This window comes from Saccopteryx leptura, chromosome 6 (assembly GCF_036850995.1).
Source record: "Saccopteryx leptura isolate mSacLep1 chromosome 6, mSacLep1_pri_phased_curated, whole genome shotgun sequence".
NCBI classification, from domain to species: Eukaryota; Metazoa; Chordata; class Mammalia; order Chiroptera; family Emballonuridae; genus Saccopteryx; species Saccopteryx leptura.
In genome coordinates, this window is record NC_089508.1 from 192,270,154 (window position 1) to 192,294,979 (window position 24,826).

At 46.0% G+C, this 24,826-nt stretch overlaps 2 protein-coding genes and 1 long non-coding RNA gene across 6 annotated transcripts in view; 1 reads left to right on the forward strand and 2 right to left on the reverse strand.

The window, feature by feature from the left end:
- The window catches only part of LOC136376350 (zinc finger protein 1 homolog), a 172,870-nt gene that overhangs the window by 84,187 nt on the left and 63,857 nt on the right, over positions 1-24,826 (reverse strand). The window lies entirely within an intron of this gene.
- On the forward strand, positions 425-7,077 carry LOC136376356 (uncharacterized). 2 transcript variants are annotated; one of them, XR_010746175.1, is made up of 3 exons: positions 425-608; positions 5,783-5,923; positions 6,224-7,077. It is a non-coding gene; the product is annotated as an uncharacterized lncRNA (long non-coding RNA). The 2 variants fall into 2 exon arrangements; XR_010746174.1 differs by lacking the exon at positions 425-608 and adding an exon at positions 1,211-1,338.
- On the reverse strand, positions 11,378-24,372 carry LOC136376344 (zinc finger protein 12). 3 transcript variants are annotated; one of them, XM_066342312.1, is made up of 6 exons: positions 24,078-24,208; positions 22,440-22,504; positions 20,206-20,332; positions 19,852-19,947; positions 16,303-16,407; positions 11,378-16,197 (listed from the first exon to the last, which is right to left on the reverse strand). In XM_066342312.1, exons 2-6 carry the CDS (start codon positions 22,452-22,454, stop codon positions 14,558-14,560), a joined length of 1,983 nt encoding a protein of 660 aa, XP_066198409.1. In that variant the 5' UTR covers positions 22,455-22,504; positions 24,078-24,208; the 3' UTR covers positions 11,378-14,557. The 3 variants fall into 3 exon arrangements, with proteins under 3 accessions (XP_066198409.1, XP_066198408.1, XP_066198407.1); XM_066342311.1 differs by having other exon boundaries at positions 11,378-16,407; positions 23,889-24,372; XM_066342310.1 differs by having other exon boundaries at positions 11,378-16,407.

Sequence of the window (24,826 nt, forward strand, 5' to 3'; positions counted from 1 at the left end):
CCCCCTAGGTCTGCACGTGGGGCCGACACTCTATCCACTGAGCAAACCAGCCAGGGCCGGTTTTAAAAAATTGGTTGTGCTATTTTGATTACATTTTTCATCTATATTCCCCGAATCTCTCTCCCTTATTTGACAGCTGTAAGGAGGCCTCTCATCCCAGGAACTGAAGTCCCCAGGACCGGGACAGGGGTGGGATAGCGTGGGGGTAGGGAGGAGTGACAGGAGAGAGGAGCGAGGTTAAGTTGGTTATGGAGAGGCTGGGTGATGCGGAGCTGGGGGATACAGGGAGGATCCCGCGCAGGCCCCGCACCCAGTGTGGGCGGAGCCTCCCAGTGTGGGCGGAGCCTCCCGCTGGGTCTGCGGCTCGCAAGGCCCGGGTGCCCGGTCGGCCTCTGTGCGCAGGCGCGCGTCGGACCGGTGTGGGGCCTGCGCGTCGTGCGGCCTTAGGCTGCGGAGTCGCGTGGGCACTGAATGAGGGACCCGCGTGAACGCGCCGGAAGTGCAGAGGCCGCGCTAGCCGCGGCGTCCCCATCCTCCTAGCTGCGAGGCGGCTGGAACGCGGCCCGGAGGGCGGAGCGACAGACCGCCTCGGCCCGCGGATTAGGGAGGTGAGGTGGGAGCAGGTGTGCGCGCTGCCTGTGGAGCCCCGCGTCCAGAGCCCTTCTGCCTTCTGCGTGGCGCTTGGGGTGACGACCATTCCCAAAGCTCCGGATACACAGCTGAAGTGTGTGTGTGTGTGTGTGTGTGTGTGTGTGTGTGTGTGTGTGTGTGTGTGTGTGTGTGTGCCCGAGGCTTACCGGCGGCGGTTTGGATCCTGGGACTCCTTCGAGTCTCCTTAGCGGCTCTGGATGGTTCTGCCCAGCAGAGCGCGTCGACCCCGCCCTGCCCGTGTCCGCGGTGCTGTTCAGCGGAGCTGCCCGCCGTGAGCGCCAAGCCCCGCACCTGCGCTGTCCACGGGGCGTGCGCCCTTCGCTGTGCCAGTTGCCTTTGTCCTCAGCCTCCTCCTGCTTTGCTCTGGCGGCTGCGTCCTCTTAGAGAGGCGGGTCTGGGGCCCCTGATGAAGGTTCCCGCTGAAGTGAATTTGTCCCCTAGGCTCTGCTGGGACAGAGCAACTCTACTGCAGCCAGAAGGAAGGGGCTTCAAGAGCAGGAATCTCACAGGGAAGAAACCCTTCCATCTCTCCACATTTCCCTTTGATCTACACAGGGTTTTCAGTGACCAGATATTCCTGAGACAGAAAGACTTCCTGGCACTGGAATCTGGGAAAAAGGCCTTTGCAATTCTTCAGTAGTCAAGAACCAGTAGATGTTCTTCATTGGAAGTGGAGGGCAGAACTTGGTGAGGTTTTATTGGGGACCAAAGCTTTGTGGACTTCTCTAAGAGCTTTCTGAATGTATGCTTTGAACTAGGGACGAACCCTAAGACTGTCTGGATGAATGAAAGAAATGGACTGCATGTCCTTAAACTGTACTTGACTATTCCAAGTACCTCTATGTGTAGTATCATACAGCATTTGTCCTTTTGTAACTAACTGATTTCAATTAGCTTATCCATCTTGAATCATATGTGAAAATCTCCTTCCTTTTAATGGCTGAATAATATTCCATTGTGTGTGTATGTATTTATATATACACATACATACACACACCACATTTTGTTTATCCATCTGTCGATGAACACTAGGGTTGTTTTCACATTTTAGTTATTGTGATTAATGCTACTATAAACATGGGTGTATAAATGTTTCTTCAGGATGCTGTTTTCAGTTCTTTTGGGTATATACCCAGAAATGGGATTGCTAGGTCATATAATAATTGTTTTTAATTTTTAAAGGAACTGCTACTCATTTCTGTGCCATTTCACATTCCCACCAACAGTGCAGAGGGCTTCTAGTTTCTCAACATCCTCTCCAACATTTGTTATTTTGTGTTGTTGTTTTGTTATAGCCATCCTAATGGGTGTGAGGTGCTATCTCACTGTAGTTTTAATTTACATTTCCCTAATGATCAGTGATGTTGAGTATCTTTTCATGTGCTTATGGGCCGTCAGTGTGTTTTCTTTGGGAAGATAGCTATTCAAGGCCTTTGCCCATTTTTGAATTGGGTGCTTGGGTTTTTTGTTGTTGTTTAGTTTTAGGAGTTCTCTATATATTCTGGATATTAATCCATTATCAGATATATGATTTGAATGTATTTCTGCCATGCTGTGGGTTTCATTTTACTATGTTAATATAGTCTTTTTATGCAAAAAATTTTTAATTTTCAGGAAGTTTAGTTTGTGTTTTTTCTTTTGTTGTCTGCACCTTGGGTGTCAGATTCAAGAAATTGTAGCCAGATCTATTGTTACGAAACATTTGCTTTATGTTTTTTTCTAAGAGTTTTATATTTTCAAGTCTTACATTTAGGTCTTTGGTCCATTTTGAGTTAATTTTTGCATATGGTTTTAAGTAAGGGTCCAACTTCATGGTTTTGTTGTTGTTGTTTGCGTATGGATATCCAATATTCTCAGCACCAGTTTTTGGAAAGACTGTCCTTTCCCCTTTGAATGGTCTTATCAAAAATCATTTGACCATATATGCAAAGGTTTATTTTTGGGCTCTCTATTCTGTTCCATTGGTCCATTTGTCTATCTTTACGCCAATACCAAAACGCCAAAATAAAAGTATATATATATATATATTTTATTATTGTAGCTTTGTAATTAGGAGATGAGTCCTCCAGCTCTGTTCTTTTATAAGATTGTGTTGAGTATGTGGAGTTTCTTGACATTCATTGAGTTTTAGGATGGGTTTTTCTGTTTCCTTTTTTTTTTTTTCTTAAGTGAGAAGCAGGGAGGCAGAGAGACAGACTCCTGTATGCACCTCAACCAGGATTCACCCAGTAAGCCCCCTACTGGGTGATGCTCTGCCCATCTGGGGTCCTGCTTTGCTGTTCAGCAACTGAGCTATTTTAGTGCCTGAGGCTGAGGCCATGGAGCCATCTTCAGTGTCCGGGGTCAACTTGCACAAACTGTTTGAGCCATGGCTGTGGGAGGGAATGTAGGGGGGGCGGGAGAAGCAGATGGGCACTTCTCCTGTGTGCCCTGACCAGGAATCGAACCTGGGACTTCCATACGCTGGGCCAATGCTCTACTGCTGAGCCATCCGGCCAGGGCTGGTTTTTCTGTTTCTTTAAATAAAAAGGGCATTGTGATTTTAAAAGGGATTGCACTGAATCTGTAATGTTGACATCTCTACAACATTGTCTTCCAATCTGTAATATGGATGAGTTCCCAGTTGGTTATGTCTTTAATTTCTTTCAGCAATCTTTTGTAGTCTTCATTGTATAAGTCTTTCACCTTTTTTAAAAATTCATTTCATTCTTTTTGATTGTATTATAAATGACTTGACTTTATAATTCCTTTTCAGATTGTTAGTAAATAGAATTGCAGCTGTTTTTATGTTGACTTTGTATCCTGCTACTTTGCTGAAACCATTATTAACACTAATAGTTTTTATTGTGGGCTCTTTAGGGTTTTCTACATAGGAGATCATATCATTTGTGAATAGATACTTCTTTATTTCCAATTCAAAAATACTTTATTTCTGCCTGACCTGTGGTGGCGCAGTGGATAAAGTGCTGACCTGGGAACATTGAGATCACTAGTTCAAAACCCTGGGCTTGCCTGGTTAAGGCACATATGGGAGTTGATGCTGCCTGCTCCTCCCCCCATTTTCTCTCCCTCTCTCTTTTTCTAAAAATGAATAAATAAAAATCTTTTAAAATGTATTTTATTTCTTTTTCTTGCATAATTGCTCTGGCTAAAACTTCCAATACTGTATTGAATAGAAGTGGTGAAATCGGGTGTCCTTGTCTTGTTCCTGGTCTTAAAGGAGAAGCTCTTAGTCTTTCGCCATCAGCTACGATGTTAGCTGTGGGTTTTTCATACACAGCTTTTATTATGTTGAGGTAGTTTCCTACTATTCCTGCTTTGTTGAGCGTTGTCGTTTCTTTTTAAATCATGAATAAGTGTTGAATTTGTCAAATGCTTTTTCTACATCAGTTGAGATGATCACGTGTTGTTTTTGTTTTTGTTTTTGTTTTTGTTTTTCTTTTTTTTTTTTTGTTAATGTGTGGTGGATTAATTGATTGGTTTTTGTATTTCCAACCGTCCTCAGATTCTAGTCATGTAACTTACCTTTTCATACGTGCTGAACCTAGTTTGCTGAGGACTTTTGCATCCGTGTTCGTAAGGGGTATTGATCTGTAGTTTTCTTGCACGTCTTTTTCTGGTTTTGGTATCAGAGGAATGCGGGCTCCATAGAATGAGAGAGGGTGTGTTTGGTTCCTCAGTATTTTGGAAAAGTTCGAGAAGGATTGGTATTAGCTTTTCTTTAAGTGTTTGGTAGGAAGAGCCAGTGAAGCCGTGAGGTCCAGGACTTTTATTTGTTGGGATGTGTTTTATTTCCATCTCCTTACGAGGTATAATTCAGTTCAGATTGTTTTCTGCATGATTTGGTCTTGGTGGGCTTTTTGTTTCTAGGAATTTGTCCGTTTCATCTTGATTATCCAATTTGATGGCACAGTGTTTCACAGTCCTCTCTTATAACTCTTTTTATTTGAGCAGAATTGATAGTAATGTCCTTGTTTCCATTCCTGATTTTAGTAATCAGAGTCTTTTTATTTCTTAGTCCAGCCAGGTAAAAGCTCGTCAGTTCTGTTCCATCTTTCAAAAAAAAAAGCCAGTCTTTGGTTCCAGTTTTCTCTGTTGTTTTTCTATTCTGTTTACATCTGCTCGACTCTTTGTGGTTTCCTTCCTTCTAGTAGGTTTGGGTTTCATTTGTTCTTTTCTTTTTTTCAGTTCCTTAAGTCATAAAGTGACATTACTGATCTGAGACCTTTCTTGTTACTTAATGTACACATTACAGCGGTAACGGTGATGGCCGGCATGTCTTCACTGGCTCCTGGTTTTCCTCAATGGCACACCTCCCGCCTGTGGACATTGACAGGATGTGTATCTTACTTACTGAAGAGTAAATAAAATCGGGGGGGGGGGGGGCTCAAAACTTTATTGCTAAGGTGGTGATGAAATATTTTGGAGACCAGTAAACTAAAGGAATAAGTCCAGAATTGCTCCCCAGTGTACTCTGAGTGCCTTTATCCGCTCAGAGCCCTATGCCCCGTTCTGTTACACCGCTGTGTGGTTTTCATGCCTCTGACTTTGCTTATGCACGGGTGCCCCAGAGAAGCCTCACCTGACAATACAAAATAGAAGCGTATTTTCTACCATCTTTTAACACCAGTTATAACGATTCTAGCATAGCTCTCACAATACCTTATTACTGGATAAATGTTCATAAACAGGATTTGTCTAGTTACTAAGATTGAAGTTCCTCGGGACAGAAAAAAGGGATTGGTTTAGCTTAATCTTCCCAGCTAGCTAGGACAGTTTCAGACACATGGTAGGAACTTTAATTTCTTTTGTTGTTTGAATTAATAAGTTAATACACAGTCTGGGTTTTCCTGTCACAATGCCACTTTATCCCATAAAGTAAAACAAAACACGGTATAGAATACGCCACCTGTATGATATTTATGATAAGCTCTCAACATAAACATGTTAAGAATTATTTTCTAGGTAACCACCCCCCCCCCCCTTTTCTTTAAAGAGAACTCGCTTTAGTTTTTTTAATTTATTGATTTCTGGAGAGAAATGTTTATTTGTTGTTCCACTTATTTATGCTTTCATCAGTCCCAGGTATCTCTTTCTTGCTCCCCAGTAACGATCTCTTTGGTTTGAACAGAAATGTGCTGGTCAGGGATCCGAGTCACTCCAGGATGTTACTGTGGACTTCACCCGGACAAGGGGCTGCAACTGACCGGTGTGCAGAGGACCCTGTACCAGGACATGACGTTGGAGAACTTCAGCTACCTGGTCTCAGTGGGTGAGGAGTTTTCCCTGCATAATGCTTGACAACATGCATTTCTTTCCCTTCCCTCTTCTTAGCTGCCGAGATCTGTGGGCTCCTAGTGAAGTTTGATAACATTTATGTGTACGTCTCATGGCCAAAGATGATTGCTCCCACTGGGCACAGAAAGAGTGTCGGTGTTCTCACCTTCCTAAGGAAAGGCTCAGGCGGGCGCACCTTTATCATGTGACTCTGGAAGTTGCACCTTCCTCGGCCTTCAGGGCCCCCAGTGGCCGAGCAGCTTTTCAGTAGTCTTGCCCCGTATCTCACTCCTAGGGTATCGCGTCCCCAAACCAGAGGTGATCTTCAAGCTGGAGGAGCAGGAAGAGGAGCCGTGGCCATGAGAGGGAGGCTTCCCAGTGATCCAGGTGAGTCGGTCATTACCAGGCGAAGAAAAGAAGCCAGTGGAAATCAGGCCCCTGACTGTTGGTGCGGAGTCTGGGACCTCTGGTCTGTGTCTCCGTAATTCTGCTTAGGGCCCCCAACCTTGGAAGCAACCGAACAGCGAACCCGCGTGCCTCGGACAACCTGAACTGACTTCCATTCGTCCCTCAGATGCAGTCTCTCCTTTCCTGACGGCTGCCCGTCCTAACCCCGCCACCCATCGTACACGCCTGCCCTTGGGTTCTCTCTCACGCCTCGTTTCCTTCCATGTCCATGGACTTTTTTAACCCACCCCCCCGCATTAATTTATTTATCCATTCTGTGTCTATTTCTACTGTGTGCCACTCAGGCTCTTGTGGGGTGCGCTCTTTTGAAAGGTCTGACTGCCTTTCTGATGAGGCCAGCTTTAGAGCAGGTAGTTGAGTGAAGTAAGGATTGTGAGTTTGGGGGTTCCAGGCAGAAGGAATGTGTTCTTGTTGAGAGTGTGCTATTGCTGTGAAAACAAACGGAACTGAAAGAAGGTCCCAGAACCAGCTCCACACAGCTGGAACTGGGGCGTGTGAGAGAGCAGGCAAAGTGGAGATTATTCAGTGAGTGATGCTGACAAAAGCATTTATACCAACGGGGGAGAACTTTGTGCCTTTACCATTATGCAGAAATGCAAAGTGAACTATGTAAAACCTCTGGAAGGAAGTACAGTGGAGTATGTTTGCAATTATATAAAATCGAAAATATTACGATCTTGATATATGTATATATATGTCATCATACATGTACACTCCTTAGGAAGGGATTTCCCCAACAGCACACAGATACTGTTTATAGAAGAAAAAAATAGATTAATTACGTTAAGAACATTCACTTATCACAAAACACCATGAAAAATTCAAAAGACATGGCATGCCGTGAGAGAATTACTTACAATACATATAATCAGCGAAGGCCTAATAGCTAAAATACATTCACGGCTGTTCTCAAGTAGAAACGGAAATAAGGTGTTTTACATGATTCATTTTACTTAATTTCTGCTTCCTCCCACTAGATATAAACCTCACCAGAGCAGATTTGGTTTTTGTTGTTGTTTTTTTGTATTTTTCTGAAGTGAGAAGCAGGGAGGCAGACAATCAGACTCCGCATGCACCCTGACCAGGATCCACCCGGCATGCCCACCAGGGGGCAATGCTCTGCCCATCTAGGGCTATGCTTGCAACTGAGCTATTTTTAGCACCTGAAGCTGAGGCTCCAATCAGGCCAAGGCTGCAGGAGGGGAAGGGGGGAGAAGCAGATGGTTATTTTTCCTGACCAGGAATCGAACCTGTGACATCTACACACCAGGCCAGCACTCTACTGCTGAGCCAGCTAGCCAGAGCTGAGAAATGTTTCAGAGTTAATTACTATTGATTAAAATCAGTCAAGGAAGAACTGTGATGGAATTAATGTATGTTGGAAGTTTCTTATTGAAAATAAGCAAGAAAACATTGGAAAGGACTCTGATGAATATAACCAAGATGAGAAATCCCTGAGACATAAAGAGAACCTTACTGAACAGCAGGAAATTCACACATTAGGACCATCATTTGAAGACAGGGAATGTGGAGAAGCCTTCCTCAATAAAGCAGCCATCCTTACACCTAAGAGGACTCAAACAGAGGAAGAATCCTGTGGTTATAGGAACCTGGGGAAAAGAGTGACGGGTCAACCCTTAAACTCCATCAGGAAATGCACACAAGGAAGAATCATTACGGAGTGTGAGAAGTCAGCCTCTCTAAAAACCAGAAAGTTAATCTGGAGGAGAAAACCCATGAAGCTAATGAAAATGAGAATAATTTCAACAAGACACATCTCATTTAACCTCATAACACTCACACAGGAGAGAAAACCTTTGAATTAGTCATTGTCAGAAGTCTTTTAACCAGGCTTCCCACTTCACTGAGCATCAGAAGACACACATCAGACAGAAACCATGGGAAAGTAATTAATGTGGGAGGACCTTCCAGAAATCACAACCCACTGACCCTCAGAGAAATCACCCAGAAGAAAAACCCAATGAATATGGTAAAAGCCCCTGGGAAGTCAGCACTAATTGATCAGCAGAGAATGAAGTGTCAGAAAAGCTTTATGTGTGCAAAGAGTGTAAGAAATATTTTCAACAGAACACAGCCCTAAAAGTCCATCACAGAGTTCTCATGGGAGAGAAGCCCTATCAATGTTATGAGTGTGGAAAATTCTTCTATGCAAAATCTCAAACTTCAGTCATCACCAGAGAACTCACATGGGGGAGAAACCATGTGAATGTGAGGATTGTGGGAAATCTTGTGTGCAATCAAACCTAACTAAACATCAGAAAACTCACAAACAGGAGAAACCTTTCAAATGCAATGTGTGGGAAAACTTTTTCACGGAAGTCACGCTTTGCTGACCATCAGAGAACTCACACGGGAGAAACCACACGAATGTAATGAAGGTGGGAGAGCCTTCCATATGTAATCAACCCTAATTATATACCAGAGAACTCACACCAGCGAAAAACCCTGTAAATGTAATAAATGTGAAAACTCATTCTATGTGAAGTCATTTCTTAATATTCAGAGATCACACAGGAAACCCCAGGTATGTAATGAATCTTTGAAATCAAACCTCACTGATCATCAGAGGACACATTCAGAAGAGAAACCCTATGAATGTAATGAATGTCAGAAACCCTTTCACCGTAAGTCACCCCTAACTGTACACCAGAGAATTCATACAGGGGAGGGACCCTAGAAATGGAATGATTGTGGGAAACCCTTCCATATAAAGCAAGCCCTCAGTCAACACCAGAGAAGACACTCAGGGGAGAAACTATGAATGTAATGAATGTGGGTGGGAAATCTTTCTGTTATAACGCACGCAAAAGAGAAACCCTATAAATGTAATAAATGTGAGAAATTTTTCCTGTATGAAATTACACCTCGCTGTACACCAGAGGACACACAGGGAAGAATGTTTTGAATGTAATGAATGTCAGAAAACTTTTTATGTGAAGCCCAATTTTACTAATCATCAAAGAATATGAGATGTGGGAAACCCTTCTGTATGAAGTCACCCCTCGTATCCAGTGCACACAGTGGAGAAACCTATGAGTGTGATAAGTGTGGGAAATCCTGCAAGAAGTCAACTCACTAAACATCAGGAAATTCACAGAAGAGACTGACCCTAAATTGCAACAAATGTGGAAAATCCTGTGTGGAGTCCAGTTGTGTCCACCATACAGAACACACGGAGACTCCCTTCTGTGCAAATTCCGTCTTTAGGTGACGCCAGCACACACACAAGGGCAGAGGTTGGACGGCTTCCCGTGAACGAAACGGACATTAGAAAACCTATGTCACGCCTTACTAAAGATCAGAGAACTCGATGCAGTGATCCCTGAGAACATCCTGGATTTTAGTATCTACCGACAAATCAAAGGTGACAGCATTAGACTTGAAGAGCCCTGGAGGTGAGCAAGGCTCAGGTGTGTTAGCACAAACATATGTATGTTGTGTGTGTTCATGTAGTGGATGTCAAAACAGTTGCCGGTAGGAAGTAGCTCCACGCAGCTCCATAAACACTGTGACAGATTTCTCACACTAAATGCCACCAGTGTTTCTCTGTATTTTGACAGTACAACATACAGTATAAGTGACATATTTGGCCAATCTGAAGTCCTATGTCACAGCATTTTAGTGAGAAAACCAAAGTAGAGAAAACGATGTATCAGGCTGCCTTCTGGGTCTTGTTTGAGTGTTTATTTTATTGACTTGAGAGAGAGGAAGCTGTCCCTGGGAGGGACACATAGAAGATGTCAGTGAGGATCCAAGCGATGGCTTGCTAGCGTTTTTGTAACAGCAGATAGCCGTGGACTGTGGTTGGTTTGGACCCTGCTAGCAGCTTGGTTCTGCTGACTTTTCTCTTACTTGCTCTCATAGCTTGTATATGTATTATTCCCCCCCCCCGGGTATTTTTCTGTTTTACTGAACTATTTTATAATTGTGCTAACAAGATCGTGTTTTCATTGCTCTTGCTTTGAGTGCTTCTCCATGTACTGAAGAGAAAGGCCCTCTTCGTTCTATTAATCAAACCTTCCTCCTCTTCTCCCACATTAGTCCTGCAGGATGCAGTTGGCAGGCGTTTCTGCAGAGCCTTTGGAATGCTGACCGGATTTGTGTTTAAATCCATCTCAGTCACTGCTGGACAGTGGCATACTCCGCCCAGCAGGTGGGGGCAGTGCCAGTGACCAGACACTGAGGGCAAATGCAGTTGGTATCTATGAATTCTCTTTTCTCTATGCACGGGCCTTACTTTCTTGTTTCCTTGCATGTTTTGTAAACTTTTTTTTGCTGAAAAATGGACATTTTAAATATAATGTGGCAACAATGGGTATCAGATTGCCCCCACCCCAGGATTTTGTTCATTGTGGGTCCTTTTTTTTTTTTTTTTTTTTTAACAGAGACAAGAGAGTCAGAGAGAGGGATAGACAGGGACAGACAGACAGGAACGGAGAGAGATGAGAAGCATCAATCTTCAGTTTCTCGTTGTGACACCTTAGTTGTTTATTGATTGCTTTCTCATATGTGCCCTGACCATGGGCCTTCAGCAGACCGAGTAACCCCTTGCTCGAGCCAGCGACCTTGGGTCCAATCTGGTGAGCTTTGCTCAAACCAGATGAGCCCACGCTCAAGCTGGCGACCTCGGGGTCTTAAACCTGGGTCCTCCGCCTCCCAGTCCGATGCTCCATCCACTGCGCCACCACCTGGTCAGGCTTGTGGGTTTTTTTAATAAAGGGGTGAGAAAGAGACTGACCTGTTCCCGTGTGTGCACTGACTGGGGCCTGAATCCAGGCTGACACGCCCTGTGCCTGGTGTGTCCACCATCTCAGCTGGACGGAGGGCTGCTCTCATGGAGCCTTGCTCTCCTGCCTCGTGGAGGCACCGCGGTGGGCACGAAGGTGTCCAGGGGAGAAAACGCTTCTAATCCGAGCTTTCTCCTCCTGCCCGGGCAATACCTAGCTGTCAGTGCCCGCCCTACAAGACCCCGTCTGCCCAGAGCCGTCTCCCAGTCAGTCTGGCGCCTCCCGTGACCTGCTGCTCCTGCTGGGCGTCTCAGCGTTGGGCTGTGGAAACAGGTCAGCAGCCCGGGCCTGCTCCTTGCTTTGGCAGGGGTCACACGCTCTAACTCAAGGAAGGAAAGCAGTTTGTGACAGTTATCTCTGTGTTGAGAAAAAAAGAAGCAATATAATTTTTTAAATATATTTCCTTGTTTTTTAATGGGAAGCATTCTTCAAAGCTGGCAATCATCAGGGCTGCATCATGTGGCTATTCTTTCTTATAAGTGTCTTTAAGGAGCCTGACTGGACGGCCCAGCCAGGTGTCCCGAGATGGAATAAAGAAGAGACGATGACTGTCCTCAGACAGAATGTGGCCCGTGCCTTCATTCTGACCTTTCTGAGAGGCCATGGAAGCAACAACTGAACCAACACTTCACTAACCCGAAGATGATTGTTTTAAATGGGGGACTCTCATCTCTACTTGCTAGGAAGCGTCAACCTGCTCAGGCCTTGAAAGTCCCTCTCAGGCTAATCTGCTCAGCGCAAATTATGAGGCCCCTGTGCCTACAAGGCAAGTAAGGACTCATGTTGTGTCTCAGTCTGTTCTCCTTTCTCGCTGCACCAACGGGTACACTGACCCGGACCACGTGGTGCTTTCTGTCATTAACTCAGGCCTGCGTATCTTTCCGGCTTGCCAGAATAGTGAAAAACTTTTCAAACATGGCATTCCATCGAATCTAAGACAAGTCATTCTTTTCAGTACCTTAAGGAAGAGGGAAAACAGGGCCAGTTAAATTAGATCAGGGCCATTTCAGAGCTGTAATAACCTGACATCTGGGAAACGGAACAAATTCCATGCCTAGGTCCCTGACGAGGCGGTTTAGGACACTCCCATTCACCAGCCCTGTATGTGCAGGCTCTCCGTGAGAGGAAAAGAATGTGAGAATGTGGTAAACCATTTAAACTTTTCAAATATTTTACTTAAAATGCATACTGTGCATTTACGCTACAATGGGACACGAGTGTGGGAAGCCTTTGTAGATATCATTTCCACAAATATACTGTGACCACACGGTTCCTGCACAAACCTCTGTAACCCACCAGAACCTTAGGTCCTGTTAGGTGGCATTCTCACAATCACCTGGAAGAAAACAGAGGAAAGCGCAGAGCAACCAACAGGCGCCCAAGTGGAGGAAACAAATGAAAAATCGGGCCGTTCATCTCAGGAGTGAGGGGAAAATCACTCAGGTAACACAGGCAGCAGGCTCATCACTGGGAAGCAAACAGGAGTCCTTACCTTATACCATATGTTGTCAACTAACATTGTAGCAGCGATCCATGAAAAATAGCAATTAACCTAAACAAAATTTGTCATGCATTATAAAAAGGAAGATTGTATCATGTTCCAAAGGTTCTTACATCAATGAAGTAATCATTCAAGAAAATGTACATTTAATTGTTGCTAATGTTCAAACTACTTATATCAAACTTTACAGAGAATAACATAAATCTCTATGTCAAACATCTGGAAATAAATGATTTACCTCAAGTCCACTTCTCAATTGGTTAACTCCTGTAAGAATGTAACTTAGTACCTACAGTTATCACTGACAGAGCAACCTAAACCCAGGGCTTCAAAATAACTTGAGTCTTTCACAGAAGAAACGGTCCTGCGGTGAAGGGGCCCAGCGTCCCACAGGCTGGGCTCGTCAGCATTTAAATTCCACTTCACTGGTGAAACACGTAACAGACATCACAGCCCGACAAGGAAATGCTGAAACAGGACTCCACGTCACCCTACAGGATTCCTTGAATCTCTGAGGAAACCTTTTCCAGAAATAACCTGTCACATATCTCCTTGGTATATGTGTCTAGAATTGGGCCCTGTGGTCACTCCATTGCTGGTAATGAGGAAGGGAGTATTATCACTCTTGGTTGAAACTGATCAGGATTTATCTCTCATTCCATAATGTGAAATGGATACCCACTCTGCCAGCGAACAGTAAGGAGCAAGTGACAAAGGTGGCTACTCAGCACGTCTGCCACAAACCCGTGTGACCGAGCTCTTCAGTCCCTCAGGAACAGGAAGGAGTAGAGCACAATGTTTAAAAATATCCATCATTCAAATAAAAATACAGATACTTACAAAGTTAAATAGTATGGTGGTCTGTACACTTATATTTGTGTAGGCATCCAAATAAAAATCATAGGTGAAAAAATTAGATAAAAATGGGACTATTCTAAGTACATCTTCAAACGGTATAGAGTTCAATGAATACTACAGTTGTTTCATACTACTGGAGACTTCTGGCATTAACAATTTAAAATTACCTATGCAATCTTCTATTTTATGCATACATTTTATCTCTTGCTGACTCAGATACTGTTGAAAACATAGAACACATCGATTTATCTATGGAAGATTTAGTTCATTAATGGTCAGATACATTTATAAGTGCCAGGGAAGAGTACAAGAAGAAGCATACCTTATACCAATCAAATATTAGTTCACTGGCAATGCATATTAGGTACTTACATGGTGGAACTACTCAAAATGTGCAACCTTACCAGATGTCTAACACATTATTCCAATAAGGATACGCTGCTTTTTCAAATGATTCAGAATGAACATACAATTTCTTAACATACTACACTAAAAAGCAAGCAGAGTCCTGCATTCTCAGGAAACACTCAAATGAGTTCAGTGTGGCTGTGTTGCTATCTTGATGAGCTGTCTGATTTTACAGCTTCTATTTACACAAGGAGTACATTTATTCACAACAGATATATATGTTTTTAACAAAAAGCTTGATATATCAGAAATGTAACTTTTAGTAATAACTTGCAAAAGAGTATGTTTTCTACATTCCTTAAAATGACAGATTCCCCTTGATATGAATTCCCTGATATGTAAAACAGTTTGAACCCAAAGAAATGTATATACATTCTACATGTTTAACAAATTTTACTCCTGTATGGTCTGGTATCCAACAAGTCTTGTTGCAGTTGTGGTTTCTACCCTGTGAATTTTCAGATTGCGAGTCTGACTAACACACAGAGGCTAGTCCACGTTCCCCTGTGTGGGCTGACTCAACCATGGTAGGAGTTTCTCACACGTTACATGGAAAGGGTTCTTCGCTGCAGAATGAGGTCTGACTTCAGAGCAGCCTCCCCACATCCAGGACATTCATGTGCCCTCTCCTGTGGACTCTCTGATGGCTATTGAAGGCTGATTTGTGGTAGAATTTTTTCCCACATTCGTTACATTCATAGGGTTTCTCTCCTGAATGAGTTCTGTAATGCACAGTGAGGTATGACATTCGAGAGAAGGCTTTTCCACATTCGTTACATTCAAAAGGTTTCTCTCCTGAATGAATTCGATGATGTATAGTGAGATATGACATCTGAGAGAAGAATTTGCCACATTCATAACACTCATAGGCTTTCTCTCCAGTGTGTGTTCTCTGATGTCTATTAAGGGCTGAATTCTGGCAGAATGTTTTCCCACATTCGTTACATTCATAAGGTTTCTCTCCTGAATGGATTCTATGATGTATAGTGAGGTACGACATCTGCGAGAAGAATTTTCCACATATATAGCATTCATAGGGCTTCTCTCCTTTATGTATTCTTCGATGTCTACAAAGGGCTGAATTCTGGTAGAAGGTTTTCCCACATTCGTTACATTCATAGGGTTTCACTCCTGAATGAGTTCTGTGATGTATAGTGAGGTATGACAACTGGGAGAATAATTTTCCACATTCATTACATTCATATGGTTTCTCTCCGGTGTGTACTCTCTGATGTCTCATGAGGGCTGAATTCAGGTAGAAGGTTTTCCCACATTCGTTACATTCATAGGGTTTCTCTCCTGAATGAGTTCTGTAATGTACAGTGAGATATGACAACCGAGAGAAAAATTTTCCACACTCGTTACACTCATAGGGCTTCTCTCCTGTGTGTGTCCTCTGATGTGTGGTGAGAGTGGACTTGCGGCAGAAGCATTTCCCACAGTCATTACACTTATAGAGTTTCACACCTGTGTGAATTTTATGATGGTCGTTAAGTGCTGACTTCTGGGAGAAGGTTTTCCCACAGTCATGACAAACATAGGGTCTCTCTCCTGAATGTGTTCTCTGGTGTTGTGTGAGGTGTGTCTTCTGGCAAAATGATTTCCCACAATAACTACATTCATAGGGCTTCTCTCCTGAGTGAGTTCTCTGATGCTGAATGAGGTGCAACTTCTGGTAGAAGGTTTTCCCGCATTCATTACATTCATAGGGCTTTTCCCCTGTGTGTGTTCTCTGATGTACAGTGAGGGTCCCCTTTTGGCAGAAGGATTTCCCACACTGATTACATTCATAAGGTTTCTCTCCTGTATGAGTCCTCTGGTGTATAATGAACTTTGACTTTTTACAGAAGGATTTTCCGCACGCAGTGCATTCATAGGGCTTCATTTCCATTTGAGACGGTGGGTGTACACTGAGGTTTGACATTTGGAGAAAGGCTATTTCAGATTCGTTCCACTTACAGGACTTCTCCTCCATAGGATTAACAAAACCCGTGTCTTTTTGAAAGGCTTTCTGGCATTCAATATATTCAAAGGGTTTCTCCAAAATATGAATGTTCTGATAAATACCTGCTTCACTGAGGGCACAAGCTTCCCCACTTGGATGAAATTCGTAGGCTTTCTCTCCTGGGCGAGTCTTCTCGACCTTCACATGGAGAAGGGATTTCCCACATGCACTACATTCACCCGGCTTCATTCTTGCATAGCTGCCGTCACTACTAATATATTCTGAAACGGATTTTAAACTCTTTTCACACGAGTCACATTTATAGGATATTTTTCTTGAAGGAAGAGGGTTTGTTTCCACATTAAAAATCTTACCGAGAACATTACCTCTCTCTTCAGCAGGGGTTTTGTTGTTGATGGATACAACATGCCTCACACGTCTGTCTTCACTCTCCTGGACTCTCTCCGTCAGACTGACTTTCCAGACTTCTTCTAAAAAAGAGGCAAAGTTAACCAAATTTTGTATGTCTTCCTACATAATACATGGAGTGAGACACACACAAGTACTTCATTTGGCTTAGAAGCTAGCTTCACAGACAGATGAAAACAATTTCAGGCATAATTTCCCCACTTATTCTTTGGTTTGGAATAAACACACACACACACACATACACTCTTTCTCTCTCTTTTTTATCCAGTGGTGACAAAAGGGGGAAATAAACTGACAAAAACACAAGTACCTTTCATCTTTACTACTTGATCTTGTTCAAACTGGATGTAGACGGTAAAACAGAAACAGAGCAATGATCAGAAGACAGGGTGCCAAGTAACTGACTGACAAGCTAGACATGAGGACTCACAGAAAATGGGGTGAAGTGACAGGGACAAGGAGTACTGCTGGACAGGAGGGGCGTAAGATCTCCCCAAGAACAGACTGCTTTTGGAGGAGGAAGGGCAGAACATCACACATTATCAACTTGGGAGAGTCTGAGACACTGTCTGTCACCTTATGCTCGGGTTCTTGTGGAAGCAGTCTGACTAGTCTAGATAGCTCCAAACTTTTGCCTTTTATTCTTTTTCAGATGCCACACGGTATTGCAAAGAAAACTGACACTTAACTCGTGTTTACAGTGACAGTCCTGTAACCAGGGCTCTAACTTTAATTCTGTTCCTCTTGAAAGGAGAGTCCCAGGAGCAGATATGTCCAACAGGAAGTACAGAATAGACCACACAGCATGTCATCCCTTCAAAGGTTTTGGATTTCTTAATTATTCTAATGATTTTATGATTTAAACCGAACTCATTCTGACCATGAAACTCTATTCCCATCTGGACAATGTAGTATGAACTCTAGTTAGGTGACCCGGGGCAAGTTACTTAACCGTCCTCTGACTCAGCATCATGTACTGGTAACATGGAGACAACAGTAACTGCTTCATTGGGTTGTTGTGGGATTATTTACGTTAATAAATATAATGTGCTCAGGACAGCATTTGGCACAAAATACATGCTCAATAAGTTTAGCAATTATTTTTTCCATTTTCAATCTCCTGACATTTTCCTTAAACTTGTCTGGTCTTTGACATACCACTGTCTCTTAATCCAAAACATGGATAGCACCTCTCTACTCTTGAGTTTCATTGAGTATCCACACAGTAAAAATTAGGTTCCTCAACCTGCTCCTAAATTTGGACATTTATTTTTACTTATCTTACAAATTTTTAGATGAACTTGACACTTGCTGCCACCCGCATCAAAACCTATGAGCCCAGTCAATACAGCAACAGATAGAATGATGGGAAGAAAATCTGGTAAAGGACATTGTTCACCCCCTGGGTTTACAAGGAGAATGCAAACTAGGAGCATGTTCGTCTGCTCCAGGGACCCCTGCTCCAGGAAAGTCAACCTCTGCTGGACAGAGAGGACGGTGAGATACGGCCCAGGAGTGGCCAGTTTTGGAGGCGGTGGTCAGCACTCTAGACCGCACACTCCTGTCAGGTCTGAGAGACGGAGGACGGTCTGAGGCACCGCCCATCAGCTCAGCCCGAGACACCCAGCTCCTTTCTGCCCCAACTCCTGCTTCTGCCCTCCCAGTTTCCCTGATCTACTCAAAACCAACCTCTTCGGGGGTTTCGGTTATTTAACAAAACACTTCTCAAATCCTTTCTGATCTCAAGTAGCTCCATTTTCCCTTAAAGGTTGAAACGAATTACGTTCCATTTAACCAATCATTTTAGCGCCGAGTGATCTGGCCTTGCGCTGGGCACTCCTGGGGCCTGAACATCCCGTGTGCAGTGCTGGGTTTCCTGTCACTCCAGGTGGCTGTTCTCTGTCCTCCCCAAACCTCACCTCTTAGAAAGTATGACTAGTTTCTATTTCTTTTGATTCCCTAAACATAAATCAGAGAACTGTTCTTAATCTGAACCACGTGGGTATCTTTCAAGCACCTGCAGAATAGATGGGGGTGTGACCTAGACATGCATACTCAGAAAGAACAACCTGTAAATTGTTTCTGAATGATGGACAAGAAAGATCTGCCACCTGCCTGGCTCCTCAGATAGTCAGATAAATGTGTACTACACGTTACTACAGCGAAGAAGAGCATGCTCTTTATAGTGTTACAATCCAGGGGAGGAAAGAAACTAAAGTAAAAATATATATACTATCAAATAATAGATTCCTGATCAGACCTAACATTTTCTAAGATATCACCATGAATGGGGGCAAGGTTGAGAGAAAGATGAGATTAAAATAAGGATAAAAGTTGGAGGGGAAACTTCAAGGATGGAAGGGTTTGAGAATTTGAGCTCGGATTTAAAGAATCCGGCCAGATGAAGCACACCTCACTGACATGCCAAGCTGTGGGGACAACAGACACGTGAAAAGAACGCCTTTAGGAACAAGGACTAGAGAGGGTTTAGCAGCATTTTGGGAAACAACCAAAAATTAACTTTTCCAGGCAATCCAGGGCTGATCTTATGATTCTTAAATGACGAGGAATGTAAGCTCCCTTTTGGAGCTAACGGAATCGCTGCAGGATTATGCTGCGAGATGAGTGATACGACCAACTGGAACTTCAGGTGGACACAGCGTGCAGATCCACGGACAGCGAAGGGGTGCTGTGCTGGGAGGGACTGGCTGGAGGACAGGGCGGACAGGACACGTAAACCAGAGGCACGAAAGCCCAGAGCCCTGGGACGGGAGGAGCCCTTCACAGAACAAACCGCTGGAGGAGGAGGCAACCCACCAGACCCACGTGTGGAGGGTGCAGGAGGGTGCGTAAGTCACACTTCCTTCTGTACATCACACTGATCGAGCACCTGCTATGACAGGACATTGCTGAAGGCACGGGACAGACAGTGAATAAGAGACAAGAGGAAGCGGCATTTGGGGAGAGAGACCCAGTTCCTGCTGCCACCGAACTTAAGAAGGGCTGGAGCCGGGGAATAATGACCAGCAAAGGTCACGCCACAACACAGGTGGACAGAACGTGCCGGCTGGGCACAGGCGGGTGTCTGGAATCTCACCTCAAAGAGAAGTGAAGAATGAAACGGGCAGAAACGGAGGCATCTCACAGTAAACAAGAAAGGAAGGTGCTAAGCACATAAGGGTCATGTAAGTTATTTGTTAATAATAGACTTATGAATGCCTAAAAACAAAAAGAATTTATGACAAGGGGTTACTGAAAATGCCGCAAGAGCATGCAAAACCCAAGATTGAAGAGGAGAAGGAAGGGCTGGCTTTCGTTCCGGGAGGGAAGCAGGGAAAGCTCTGCGAACGGAAGTTTCTGTGGGGACAAAGGCGCTGCTGGAGGAGTCGGGCAGCGGAAGCATACGGTGACTCCCCAGTCACTCCTCAAGGTTCGGACCATTAGAAATCTCTGGGAGAAACACTGCCAAGTTCCCAACAGGCTCCTCGCTGCCTCCACTAACACACCTGGGTAACTCGGCAGTAGGAATTCTCCTTCTACTATCCAGGGCTCTTCTCCTTGCTCCAACTTGGTGATAACTTCCGGTTTGATAATGTGATACCCTGTTAACAGAAATGAAAGAGGACTGAGCCTGGCTGCGGGGCTTCCGGGTCTCTGCCGTCTGAGGAAGGTGCTGCCTTACGAGTCACACAGCCCATCGGAGTTGTATCAAAGTTAGGACCATTCACTGGGGAAGTAAAGGCCCGAATGTCCTGCCTGGTGTCCAACACACGTTACTCACATTTGTCACCTCAAATTCAAAGTCAACATGGGAGGGGGATCCCATACATCTTAGCGGCTCAGAAAGCAGCTCTCCTCACCCACAGAGACGAGGTGGCTGTAGTTCTCCAGCATCACGTCCCTGTAGGTCGTCTTCTGCTCAGGGTCCAGCTGCTGCCACTCCTCCTGGGTGAAGTCCACGGCCACGTCCTTGAATGACACTGGCCCCTGAAACAGCAGTGATGAGGACTGGGTGACGCAGATAAGGCATCTGGGGACAAGAGTTTGCCGAGCTCCCTGGTAAAGTCAACTACGAATACTGCGCACCCTTTTATGTTACTGGTTGCGGAAGGAAAACAAAGCTACCAGACAGACACTGAGAGGGGCTCGCTCACTCGGTATACACCAGAACCAGAAATGCCGTCTGGCACTGCGAGCAGGGAACAGTCCTGGCTCTTGGGGACACGAAGAGGGGCAGACCCACCCTGCCCTGAGAAGCATGCACACACACACAATTTGCTTCGGGAACATGAACAGAGTTGGTTCTGCTCCTGCTCCCGGGCTTTCCCTGCTCAGTGCTGGCTGCCTCTCCTGCAGCCGGGAGAGCGAGAACACCGGCTCCTCTCCTTCCTGAGAGGCCTTGCGTGACTGGCTGGGAAAGGAAGGAGCATTGGAATGCCACCGAATAAAGACTGAGAGAGAAAGAACCCCGCAGAGGACTGTCAGTGACAAAGACCCAAGAGGAGTTTAACACATGGGCCCCGTGTGTCAGAGACCTCACAAGCATCCCTGGGAGCGAGAGCCTGCTGGGGCCAAAGACTGCAATCCAAGGGTCCTTCTGCACATCAGGGAAAATGACAGACGTTCTCAGACGTGCACAACCTCCCGATTCAGGGGAGAGTTCACTCCCTGTGTGGCCTTCCCCAAAACAGTGACTGACGTGGCATTCCAGCACAAGAAAGGGGAAGACTAGGTCCTGGCCCGTTGGCTTAGTGGACAGAGTATACAGATGTCCCAGGTTTGATCCCTGGTCAAGGCACACATGAGAAGCAACCATCTGCTTCTCTCCCCTCCCTCTCCCCCTTCTTACTCTCTTCCCCTCTCACAGCCAGTGGCTCAACTGGTTCTAGCATTGGCCCCAGGCACTAAGGATAGTTCGGTTGGTCCAAGTGTCAACTCCAGGTGCTGAGGATAGTTTGGTTGATTGGAACATCAGCCCCACATGGCTGTTGCTGGGTGGATCCCAGTTGGAGTGCATGCAGGAGCCTGTCTCTCTATCTCCCCTCTGGCCATTTTAGGACACTCATAAACTGTCTCATCCAACTTCCACCTCCCCCTTTGCTAAGTGACTGAGCCACATACTCCAACAGGACAGTTACAGCCAGACTGTGCTCGCCATCACTGCATTAGCTCCCCTTGTATTAACCATAGGGAAGGGGTCCCCCCAATTACTTCTATGAGTTACCTATTCCAAGGAGAATAGAAGCTTCTTGGGAAAAAGAATTGCCTCTTAAAATCACATCCAAGGAGAGATCTGTCACAGAAACCAACAGGAGACTGCAGATGGCAGGGCAGTAGTGGTCTGAGGCTAGGCCTGGCAAATCTCCCCAGGTTTGTATGCTAGGTCACAGGGCACTTCTACCATGTCAGGTTCAGGAAATGGGAAGGCAGAACCAAGACTGTAGGGTGAAGGATAAAATGTGAATAGGAAATAAGGAATCTTTGCCAAAGACATCATTACACAGTCTGCTGTGCAAGACCAACAAACGGAGAGAAATTTGGGTAGAATTATTTGAAGAGTGAGATAGCCATTCCTCCAGATGGTCCAAGTTTACCACCTGAATCAAGGAGTAAAAGCAATATATTTACGGGACAACAATGTTTGAATCACCAACAAAGTTATAAGCACCGCGTGCTTCCTGGGCAGTGTGCCTTTGGCTTACAGGAGGTACAAAGCACCAGAAGTAATGACTTAGGGCTTGTCATTTAGGGAGGCTAGTCACAATTACAGTGAGATTGTCAAGGAAGTGTTTAAAACCCATGAGAAAACAAGTTTCGGCTGGTCAGCATAAGTCAAGAAATGGATGGTATTTGTCATTTTTTTACAATGTCAACACGAGGCACACTTGTACTTTGGCTTTAAGAACTCTAAAGGGTCATGCCATCTACACATATGAACATGACAGAAATGCCCCGTGCAGATCTGCTGCTCTGTGTTTTGTCTGAGTATGTCTTTTATCTGGTCTACTTTCACATTTTAAAGTTTGAACTAGTCATCTCCTAAGGTGTATTATAAAATAAACTAGGTAATAAATACATAACCAGAAGAACTTACCAGAGATTTATTCATTTTCTGCTGCTCTTGGAAAAGAGTGGAGGACTGTGAAAGTGGAGGCAGACCTGGAGAAGGAGAAGGAGGCAATGAAGTCATGAGTGATCTGGCCTGCTAAGGAAGCATTCTTTCTGCTTAAGAACTCAGCTGCCCTGGCCGGTTGGCTCAGCGGTAGAGCGTCGGCCTAGCGTGCGGGGGACCCGGGTTCGATTCCCGGCCAGGGCACATAGGAGAAGCGCCCATTTGCTTCTCCACCCCCGCCCCCTCCTTCCTCTCTGTCTCTCTCTTCCCCTCCCGCAGCCAAGGTTCCATTGGAGCAAAGATGGCCCCGGGCGCTGGGGATGGCTCCTTGGCCTCTGCCCGAGGCACTAGAGTGGCTCTGGTCGCGGCAGAGCGAGGCCCCGGAGGGGCAGAGCATCGCTCCCTGGTGGGCAGAGCGTCGCCCCTGGTGGGCGTGCCGGGTGGATCCCGGTCGGGCGCATGCGGGAGTCTGTCTGACTGTCTCTCCCCGTTTCCAGCTTCAGAAAAATACAAAAAAAAAAAAAAGAACTCAGCCAAAGTTCCATGAAAGACACCTATGGAAGGCTGTCCCTTTAAACAATCAGCAGTGACAGGAAGATGATAAGGAGGTAGCCACACCCACCTGTATTAACACCCACACAATTATATGGTGACTGAGGGGATACATTTCTCATTAGTGAATGAACATTGAAGCCTATTGACATAATCCTCCATCATTAAACATAAAAGAAAAAAAGGAATTTTGTTATAGGCATCTATTTCTTACTCTCTGAACAAGTTAAGGTCTGAAAGTCCACAGGATGCTCTGAGTAAAGGGATACATACACATACACAAGCGTGACCGAGTCTTTAAATTATTTGTACAAAAGTGAGTGTGCAGCCCAAAGGATCGTTTATTCAGAGACTTTGACTCGATTGTAATACAGTGGACACAACGCTTGGCCTAGGACTCTGAGTCCTGTTAGAAATCCCAACTACTGACCCAGGCACCCGGGACAAGCCACCACCTGCTCAGGCTCAATCTCGGTCACCGAGGCCGCAGGACAGAACCGAGCGGAATAGGCACACACTTAGCTCAGAGAACAAAGGTCCTGACGGACATCTAGAGACACGTGTGGAACCTGGGGAGGGCGAGAGGCGGAGAAAGGGGTGCTGAGTGTGTCGGGAGGTGGGAACACGCACGTCCGCAGCCCAGGCTGTGACCACCCCCTCTCCCCGACTCTCCCCGGACACCGAGAATGCACAAGTCCCAGGGAAGCGTCCCCTCCGGGGCAGCCTGCCGCTGCCCGCCAGCCCAGACACGCGGACCTCGGGAAGCGGTCAACACCCCGTGCACTCGCTCGTGTCCTCGGTCGGGGCGAGTCCCCTAGTCCTGCTCACCGCGGGCGGGATGACCCAGAACGGCCCAGGGGCTGCACACGCACGACCTACCCCGGCGGGACTCGCTGATCTGCCCCGAGGCTCTCGAGGCTCCGGGGCCCGGCTGCTCCTCCGGCTCTTCCCTCCCGGGGTCCCCGCCGCTGCGCCTCCCAAGGCCGCGTCCCCGAGGGGCCGGCTCTGGGCCTACAGGGCAAACCCACGCAGGAGAACGTCCCTCCCGGGGCCTCCCCGTCCGCGCACCTCGGCCGGCTCGCCGCGATGCAGACGGGCCGGTTCCGGACCCCGCCGCCGCCGCCGCCCAGCTCCTTGGGCTTGGCCCGCGGGCTCCGGGATCGCCTCGGCGGTCCCCGCTCGAGATCCGCCCGCCCGCGCGAACCCTTGCCCGCACAGCCCCGCGCACGCTGGGTGGCGGCCACACCGGACAGCGTCCAGCCCCGTAGGCCCCGCGATCCTCGCCCAACGGAGGCCAAAGCCTGGGAAGCACGGCCAACGGTGACCTGGGCACGGACAGGAAGCGACAGCAGCGCGGCGGCACTGCGCCTGCGCCCACACGCACACAGGCTGAGGTGCACATGCGCGCGAGGCCGCCAGAAATCGTTTTACCAGGGCCCGCCCGGGATAACGGGACGAATACCAGGACTCTATTTCCCATGAGTCTACGTGCCGTCAAGTTAGGGAACGTCAAATTAGGACCCTCTTTCGGCTGGTAAGAGACGCTGTGCAGAAGGAACTCGCGCTGGGATGGGGACTCCAATTTCGTCTTAAAGGAACGTCTGTAACTTCACCCTGCGCCTGGTGTCCCGCAGCCCTAGTTTCTTACCTTGAGAGCTTTAGGCATACAGTGACGACAGACAACCCTGATAAATTAGAGAAAGGGGTGCATCATGCTCCTAAGTGCGACATTTAATTAAGTATTAGTAAGTAGAGTCCTGTGGTAACATCCTAGAATGTTATTCTGGGATGCCTTCCTTCCCCCTGTTGGGAAAAAG